General features: G+C 49.8%; 2 protein-coding genes across 8 annotated transcripts in view; one reads left to right on the top strand and one right to left on the bottom strand.

Moving 5' to 3' along the window:
* TMEM176B (transmembrane protein 176B) overlaps positions 1-3591 on the bottom strand; it is a 13384-nt gene extending 9793 nt beyond the window's left edge. The window contains exons 1-2 of one of the 5 annotated variants that reach the window (XM_006761182.2): positions 3518-3591; positions 2939-3029 (exon numbers count right to left, since the gene is read on the bottom strand). The gene's annotated coding sequence lies outside the window, so the exon portion shown is untranslated. The other 4 variants (XM_015562286.1, XM_006761184.2, XM_006761185.2 and 1 more) reach the window with 4 other exon arrangements.
* TMEM176A (transmembrane protein 176A) lies at positions 3360-8260 on the top strand. Of its 3 annotated transcripts, none has more exons than XM_015562288.1 (7): positions 3360-3480; positions 4220-4402; positions 4865-4987; positions 6251-6307; positions 6437-6667; positions 7425-7538; positions 7952-8260. In XM_015562288.1, the coding sequence occupies exons 2-7, from the start codon at positions 4220-4222 to the stop codon at positions 8006-8008; spliced, it is 765 nt and encodes a 254-aa protein (XP_015417774.1). In that variant the 5' UTR covers positions 3360-3480; the 3' UTR covers positions 8009-8260. The 3 variants fall into 3 exon arrangements, with proteins under 3 accessions (XP_015417774.1, XP_015417773.1, XP_006761249.1); XM_015562287.1 differs by having other exon boundaries at positions 3362-3480; positions 4216-4402; XM_006761186.2 differs by lacking the exon at positions 3360-3480 and adding an exon at positions 3797-3996 and having other exon boundaries at positions 4216-4402.
* The last annotated feature ends 602 nt before the right edge of the window (positions 8261-8862 follow it).

Below are 8862 nucleotides of genomic sequence, written 5' to 3'. Positions count from 1 at the left end.
GAAAAAGCTTCAGGAGTTAATCACCACCAAACCAGTATTACAAGAAATCTTAAAGGAACTAAAGAAGAAGCAAAAAGATTAAAAAATATGAATAATAAAATGGCAATAACTACATACCTATTAGTAATTACTTTAAATGTAAATAGAGTAAATGTCCTAATAAAAAAACATAGGATGGTTGAATGGTTAAGAAAACAAGACCATACATATGCTGCCTACAAGATACACACTTCAGATTGAAAGACACACACAAACTAAAAGTAAAGGGATGAAAAAAGATATTTCATGCAAATGGCAATTTTAAAAAGCTGGAGCAGTAATACCTACAAAGTCTATAACAAAGGCTATCACAAGAAACAAAGAAAGATTCAATAATTCCCCTCCTGGATATTTACCCAAAGAAACCCAAAACACTAATTTGAAAAGACATATGCATTCCTATGTTCGTTGTGGCATTATTTATAATAGCCAAGATATGAAAGCAATCTAAGTGTCCATGGATAGACAAATGGATAAAGAAGAGATGGTACATATACACAATGGAATATTACTCAGCAATCCTATATAATAATCCTATATAATAAAAGGGTAATATGCTAATTAGATAGGTCAGAAGTCATTCCAGGCCTCCTTCCATCCTTCTGGACCAAGCCAGGGCTGCAGCCACCCACCCACCCTCCCAAGGCTGTGAAGGAAGGAGGGAAAGACGGACCCCAGTCAGACAGCCACCTGCCCACCCAAGGCTGCGGGGGAAGGAGGGACAGCCCCAGGCCCAGGCAGCCACCTGTGATTAGGGGAGATCAGGAAGGCAGGAAAAGTGGTTAGGGGCAATCAGGAAGGCAGGCAGGGGAGCTGTTAGGAGCCAGGGGTCCTGGATTTCGAGAGAGTGCAGGCCAGGCTGAGGGGACCACCCCCTCCCCCATGCACAAATTTCATGCACCCAGCCTCTAGTAAAAAGAATAATGAAATTTTGTCATCTACAACAACATGGAGCAACCTAGAGGGTACTGTGCTAAGTAAAATAAGTCAGACAGAGAAAAACAAATGCTATATTATATCATGTATATGTAGAATCTAAAAAAACTAAATCAATAAACAAACAAAACAGAAACAAACTCATAGATACAGAGAACATTTTTTTTAAAATATATTTTTTATTGATTTTTTACAGAGAGGAAGGGAGAGAGAGAGAGAGTTAGAAACATCGATGAGAGAGAAACATCGATCAGCAGCCTCCTGCACATCTCCCACTGGGGATGTGTCCGCAACCCGGGTACATGCCCTTGACCGGAATCGAATCTGGGACCTTTCAGTCCGCAGGCTGACGCTCTATCCACTGAGCCAAACCGGTTTCAGCCAGAGAACATTTTGATGGTTGCTAGATGGGAAAGGGGCAGGGGAAAAGAGTGAAAAACTGGAAGGGATTAAGATATGCAAATTGCCAGCTATAAAAACAGTCACAGGGATGTAAAATACATCATAGTGAATAGAGTCAATAATATTGTAATAGCCTGGTAGGCGTGGCTCAGTGGTTAAGGGTCTGCCCATGAATCAGGAGGTCATGGTTTAATTCCAGGTTAGGACACATGCCCGGGTTTCAGGCTCGATTCTCCTAGGGCATGCAGGGGGCAGACAATTGATGTTTCTTTCTCATTGATGTTCCTATAATCAATTTAAAATTTTTTAAGGTGAAATTTAAAAATAATAATCCCATTATAATAACTACATATGGTGTCAGGTGGATACTAGACCTATTGGGGTGATCATTTCATAAATTATATAAATGTCTAATCACTATATTGTAAACCTAATATAATATAGGTCAACTGTAGTTGAAAAATAAAAATTATTTTTAAAAAATAAAATAAAAATGCTCCCTGAACAAAAATGAAATTGTCATAGGAATTCAGGTTTATTCTAATCTTGATATTCTACCCATTGGTGTGTCTGATGAGTCATGCACCATGGCCAAAATTTTAATTATGACTATTGAGTTTAATATTTGGTTGAGCTATTTCAACAACAACCACCCCCCATATTATTTTTTCCACAGCCATTTTTGCCAGATTACATTATGTCTAATCATATGCACGTTGGAATCAACTTGCCTAGTTCCAGCGGTTATCACTCTGTGGGTGATTCTAGCAGACATAGCAGACATCCTACCTAAGTCTCACTGTTTCTATCATGACATTATTCAGCAGCAGCAATCACAGCAATCCTAAAGTCTTCCCATTTGTATTTATGTGCTTTTGAAAGCAGGTCCACTCTCGCCTACCTGGCCTCCTTTAAAGTATAAAGTACAGGTGGTTGACAATTCTGCAGACACACAAGGAGCTTCCAACTTTTTCACAGACACACGCAAGGAAGTCCATCCCGGATTCCAACAACTTGCCTGCAGGCCCGGGTGTCAGCATCATGTCTCAGCCTTGAATATGCCTCAGCTCCAGCTCCCTCTGAACCCCCTGGGTACCCCACCCCACTCCAACTCCTAGATCAGCCTAGCCCCCTGCTCTTCCTCCAAACCAGGCCAGCCCCATGAAGATTCCCCACCCACACCAGCCTGACTCTAGACTATGGGCTCTTCCCTGCTGCTAGCTCCCCCCTGGAGCTGGGGAGAGGGGACCAGGATCCCCTGGAGCAGAAGAGAGAGGACCAGGCCACATCCTGGGCCCTCCACTTTGGGCTCCACTCTGGAGGAATCTTTCACCGCCCAACCGCCTGAGCCTCAGCCACCCCACCCAGAATAAAGGCTTGAGACACTGGCATATACCAGGCACAGCCCCCTCCCTCCCAGCCAATGCTATGGGAACCAGGAATGGGGAGAGAATGGCATCCTGTGAAACAAAAAAGGGCTTTAGAGATTGGTCTAGGGGACTCAGAGAGAGACAGAGATCCTGCAGTGAGAGGCCACCTGGGCTGTAAGGGCCCTACTCACCTGCTGTCCCCTAGGAGTCGGCACCCCACAGAGCAGGGCTGGGAGAGGCTGGCCTGGACTTGAAGACCTGCTTTCGTGGGAGGGAGAAGAGCTGACAGAAGGGGGAGAGGAGGTAGGGTCTGACCTTCAGCGTCACAACTTCCCAGAAAACAGCTGGGGCAGGGGCCCTTCTTGGGGGGGCTTCTGACTTGAGCAGATAATCAGGCAGCTAGAGACGGCAGAGCACACACAGACACACACATACACAAACACACTCGCACAGTGGTACCTACCCAGACTGCACACACACTGGGGCGAACACACCCACAGCACAGGCAAAGCCATCTGGCTCCTGTTGATCCACTCAACCCTGGAAAACCCCAGAGGGGCCCCTTTGTCCCAGCTGGATGCTAGGAAACTGCTTGTTAAAGCCCAACCACCCACTTCCTGCCACTCCTTCTTGCCAGCTCGGCTCATCACCTTCCTCTCCCTCAGCCTGGTCTCCGTGCTCAGCTCCTCCAGGCCTCCCTGCTCCACTAGCCTCCGATTCCTGGGGAGCTTAGGTGAGGCAACCCCCAGCCCCGGCCCTTTCCCACAGACCTGCTCACAGGACCCCTCTCAGGGGAACTCATCCTGCTGCCCCTCACAGCCTCTGCAGCCTCATCCCGGAGAATTTGTTGGGAGGGAGGGAGGGAGGAAAGGAGGGAGGGAGGGAAGGAGGGAGAGATCAACAATGACATAGAGAATGTGACTCCAGGAAGGTGGCAAGTGTGGATGTCACCTGTGTCCCTGTTTGATGCCAAGTCAGTCTGCCCTTTTAACTCCACCTTCACCCACAATGCAGTCCTTCCCGGGGGTGGAGGAGTTTCACCAGGCCCCACAGGGCTAGCTGAGTGGCCACTGGTGGAGAGGGTGGTCTTGAGGGGCTGAGGGGTGTCCCCAGGCCCAGCTGCAGCAGCAGAAGCTCAACAGGCAGCAAGGACTGGGGTTCTGTCCTATAGCCTGAAGGCCTAGGAAAAGGCTGAGAGAGGAGCCGGAGTGGAGGCTGCAATGGCGCCAAAGGAGCAGAGAGGGGAGAGGTGAGGGAGGCAGGCACTGCTTGGTCCAGAACCTGAGGCTGTAGGAGGAAGACAGGAGACAGAGCATATCGGAGATGAAGGGGGAGGTTCCAGGGGCTGCCCTGCCACAACACCCCTCACCCCTGGAGAGGGGCCCAGGAAGGCTGTTCCGGGACCAGGGGCCTCCGCCAGTCCCCAACTCCAGTGGAATCTGTGAAAACCTGCCAACTTTTCCTCCAGGCAGATGTCCAAGACCATGGGGACAGCAGAAGGGGGTGAGGTGGCCCCTGGGGCCCCCAAGCCCACCCACATCGACGTGCACATCCACCAGGAGCCTGTACTGAACCTGAGCTGCCTGCAGTGGCCTTCTGCCCGCAACACCATCCCCTGGACCCCAGGACACAAACGGCTGCTCGTGGCCTCCTGGGTGAGCAGGGCTGCTGCGGGGGTGGGGGGACCCAGGCCTCCATATCAGAAAAGGAGAGGCGCCCCCCTCTCGCCACGCTCACTCTCTGCCAGCCTCAATCTGAATAGGACTTCGAGTCTGTTGTATCTAATGCCTAGAAAATCCTTCCCCTGTGCTCTGTTTCTGGCTTTCTTCATCACTAACTGGCCTTCCTGGTGAAAACTGTAGGTAGAGTACACTGTGGGCTAGAGAGCTGACCACTGAAAGTCCCAGCCTGTGGAACCCTGATCCCAGCCTCTCTCCTGGGCTGGACGCAGCATGGCGGGTACCCCTCCCTCTGCCTCCTGTCCCTCCCCCACCTCTCTTCCTCTACCTTCCTCTCTTTCTCTTGTATGGGGTTCTCACAGTGAACACCTGGAACAGCAGGTCCTTAAAGCTTCTGTGAGATTTGAAGGCCAGGTTCTCAAGCTCTTCATCTTTCAGGTGGTGCAGGTCGTGCTGGGGCTGATGAGTGGGGTCCTGGGAGGACTTGGCTGCATCACATTCCATGAAAATTACCCGTATTCCATGGCCAGATGGGTCGCTGGCATCTGGACAGGGGTTGTGGTGAGTAGGGCCAGAGGATGGTGGGCGGGTCGGTGGACCTGTCGGAAGGGACTGCCCAACACCATCAATACGGCCACCATCAATGTGGTACTGCGGAATGTTGGCAACCCAAAAGACCCTAAGTTCTCGAGGCCGATCCCTGTTTCTACAGACGAGAAAAGAAACAGTCCAGCCGGTATGGCTCAGTGTTTGAGTGTCGACCTATGAATCAGGAGGTCATGGTTTGATTCTTAATCCAGGCACATGCCCAGGTTGCAGACTTGATCCCCAGTGTGGGACTTGCAGGAGGCAACCAATCAATGACTCTCTCATCATTGATGTTTCTATCTCTCTCTCTCTCCTTCTCCCTTCCTCTCTGAAATCAATAATTTTTTTAAAAAAAAATTTTTTTTAAAGAGCCAAGGAAAGTAGTGGCATAAGTCAGCTGTCCCAGATCCCTGCCCAGGGCATCCCCCACCAAGCTGGCCACCTCTCCCCACTTTCAACAGCAAATATAAACTGAAAAAGGAGCCAGAGCTGGGGCTGTGATGATCTAGGCCCCAGCTGATCTTGTCACTTGCATAGATATGGGGAGGCATACTGTGCTGCGTGGTGTAGGCCCACAAAGAAGGGGCACCTCCTAGTCCTTTCACACTGCCCTCTGCAGGTTCTGTACCACAAGGACCATGTGGGTGTCATTGAAGGACAACGGCCAATGTAAACAGATGGGAGGGGGTGCGATCTGCAGTGGCAGCTTGGTGGGCAGGTCATGGTGGGATTGAAGCCCTTTGGCAAACTCACACACACTCACAGAATAACAGCAAAATGTATTTATTGAAAGAGGGACCAAAGTCATCATCTACCCAACGGATGGACCAGACTTCCTGTTCTGTGAACTCAGGAGCAGAGCAATGTGGGGACAGGCGCCAACCTGAGGAGGGCAGACTCATCCTGAACTGAGAGCTTCTCCAATAGCCCTGGTCTTCCACCTGAACTTGCAGAAAGCCCCTGGTGTGGCTTAAAAAGAGAAAGGCTTTGGAGAAAGAAGAGAGGGTTCACACCTGGCTTGACCACTAGTACCTTTAATGTCGCCAAAACAGAGGGTCCCACAGCCTGAGGCGTTATCCAGCCCTCCACACCCTCACTGCTACTTTCCCGCACAAACTTAACTCAAAACTCCCAGCCCACATATGTTCTGGGGCAGGGCCAGCTCTACCTGTGAGAGTTACAGAGGGACAGAGACACAGGCAGCTAGAAGGGCTTATGTGTCCCATCTTTCCGCAGGCTATGCTGGCTGGAGTCGTATGCTTCATTTACGAGAAATGGGGTGGCACCTGCTGGGTGAGTTTGGGGAAGGGCAGAAGCTGGAGGCCACCCCAAATCTCCCTCTCGCCCCTTTGAACCCCCTCCCCCTCATTGGTCCCCAAGGGAGACTGAATCAAGAGGTCTCCTGTCTCCTCTTCATCCCAGGCCCTGCTGAGGACCCTGCTCACCCTGGCAGCTTTCGCCACAGCCATTGCAGCCACCTACACTGGGGCTTATTATTTCCAGGAATTAAGCAATGAGTTCCATCAGGCATTGTGTACTAGCCCCCCCTCCTGGGAGCCTACCCGTCCCCCCTGGGAGCCTACCCGCCCCACCAGCTCTCCTGAAGAAGCCAACAGGCAGCACCTGTGCCTGTCCTACTTGAGCCAGGTCAAGGTAGGTGGGCAAGGGAGAGGAGCAGCACAGACAATGCTTCTATAGCAGTGATGGCGAACCTTTTGAGCTTGGCGTGTCGGCATTTTGAAAAACCCTAACTTAACTCTGGGGCCATGTCACATATAAAAATTTTTTTAATATTTGCACCATAGTAAAACAAAGACTTATATTTTTTATATTTATTTTATATATTTAAATGCCATTTAACAAAGAAAAATCAACCAAAAAAATGAGTTTGCATGTCATAGGTTCGCCATCACTGTTCTATAGCAACAAGAAGACTGTCCATCCAAAACAGTGTCACCTCTTCTGCACCAAGCTTGACTACTGTCACCACAGATGATGGCGTTGAACAAACAGAAACAGTTCCTGCGGTTGTGGATATCACGCCTAGTGGGAACACAAACACTGAAACAACAATAAGTGAATCAATATCGCCAGTGTGTGCGGTGGTGCAAAGGCATGAATGCACCTTTTCCCTGGGTCTGGTCATGTTCGGGGCAGCTGGGAAAACAAATCATAGACTGAGCCTCTCCCTGTTCAGATGAGGATGCTGAGGCTCAAGGAGAGGGACTCTGGGTGCTCTTGTACACTAGACCTGTTGACCTCGCCACACACAGCGCTCCTTCTTCAGTCCCCTCCAGCCCCTACAGACTTGGGATGACAGGGTGAAGGGTGACTGTGTGTCAGTGATGAGGCTGAGGACAGGTCACAGATGGTCGCTCTGGTGCCTGCAGCTTTGCTCCTCTGTTCGCAGGCCCTGTCCATGGGCCTTAGGGCCATGCTGTTGAGTATCTGGGTTCTGCTGCTTCTGACTTCTCTGACCCCCATGTTTCTGTACTGCTGGAGAAGAAGACTCCAACCCAAGGAGGTGAGTCCCTAGCATATGTGTCTGTGTGTTTGGGGCAGGAGGCTATGCAGCTAGGAGATAGAATGGAGAGAAAAGGCCCCGTGAAAGTGAGTCCCAAGAACATCGTGCCTGTCTTTCTACCCCAGTGGTGGCCCAGCCCAGAGAGACACTGTCCCTGACCACATAGCCCCCAGGCCAAAGACCCCAGGAAGCCAGGGAAGTTCATATCCATGGTGGGACTTTGGGGCTCTTTGCATTTGGTACCATGAGGATGAGGATGGATCTGGTTGGCTCCAGAACTAAGCTGCCTTCGAGGAGAGAATTTGTGCTTCCTCTCCCCCTCTGGGTTGGCTCTCTTCCTCCTCCTCCTCCTCCTCCTCCTCCTCCTCCACTTCCTCCTCCTCATCATCATCATCTTCCTCTTCCTCCCTTAGGAAAAAGACCAGAAGCCACTGCTGGGAGCAAGTAAAATCTATCCCTGCCTCTCCTGAGTACTCATGCCTGGAGCTCCTTCTGCACCCATGTCCCTGCATCTGACTCCTGGAATAAGAGCCAGACCAAGGAAATGAGACCCTCCAGTGGCCCCAGTTGTCCTGCCCCACAGCCATGGCCACAGCCACAGCCCTGCTCCACAAACCCTCACAGTGCTTCTCACCCATTTCTTTTACACCTCCACCATCCTGCCCCACTTCATGTCCCCTCTTGAGCAGTGATAATAATAAACTCTTACGTTGTTGCTCCCAGCTTCTCGCTTAGTTATTCCAGTGAATTTCCCTTGGTTGGGGAGGCAGTGGAGAATGAGCCAAGAGTGAACCCATTCCCAGCGTCTAGAGTTGCTGGCCCACTGTATTTTTATAAACGTCGTCCATGTACTATTTACAAGAAACATGTCTACAACAAGGATACAGAAAGATTGAGCGTAAGAGGATGGAAAACATTTATAACAAATAAATTGGTACAGCTCTGTTAAAATCAGACGTTAAGGCAAACAGCATTTCTAGAGATAAAGTGATCAGTCTTGCCGGCATTCTCTCCTTCTTTCTTCCAATTCATTCCTTCCCTCCTGGGACCAGGACCCCATCACTCCAGCTGGAGGAGCCAGATTATGACCAGGAGGATAAGTCAGAGCCATGGTGCAAGAGGAAGACCCAAGGAGCCTGGCCTTCTATAGCACAACAGAACATGCCCACCTTTGGCTTACCTTTGAATATCTTTATATGAGATAAAGTAATTCCTCGCTGATTTTTTAAAAAGGAAAAATTTTTCTTTTTAAACCATTTATAATGGAAAAAAACAATAGGGATAAAGTTAGCTAGGACTAAATCTAGACAGTCAAGTCATTAAT

This window comes from Myotis davidii, unplaced genomic scaffold, assembly GCF_000327345.1.
Source record: "Myotis davidii unplaced genomic scaffold, ASM32734v1 scaffold1298, whole genome shotgun sequence".
In the NCBI taxonomy this organism is placed as follows: Eukaryota; Metazoa; Chordata; class Mammalia; order Chiroptera; family Vespertilionidae; genus Myotis; species Myotis davidii.
The sequence above is the reverse complement of the archived record's forward strand: the minus strand, read 5'-3'. Positions and strand labels throughout refer to the sequence as shown.

What these genes read in the sequence shown, in the direction of transcription:
- TMEM176A (XM_006761186.2), top strand. Translation starts at nt 3,968, where the DNA reads ATGGCGCCAAAGGAGCAGAGAGGGGAGAG. An exon ending in GGCTGCTCGTGGCCTCCTGG is followed by an intron (nt 4,403 to 4,864) that starts GTGAGCAGGGCT and finishes TTCATCTTTCAG; the next exon opens with GTGGTGCAGGTCGTGCTGGG. An exon ending in GCATCTGGACAGGGGTTGTG is followed by an intron (nt 4,988 to 6,250) that starts GTGAGTAGGGCC and finishes ATCTTTCCGCAG; the next exon opens with GCTATGCTGGCTGGAGTCGT.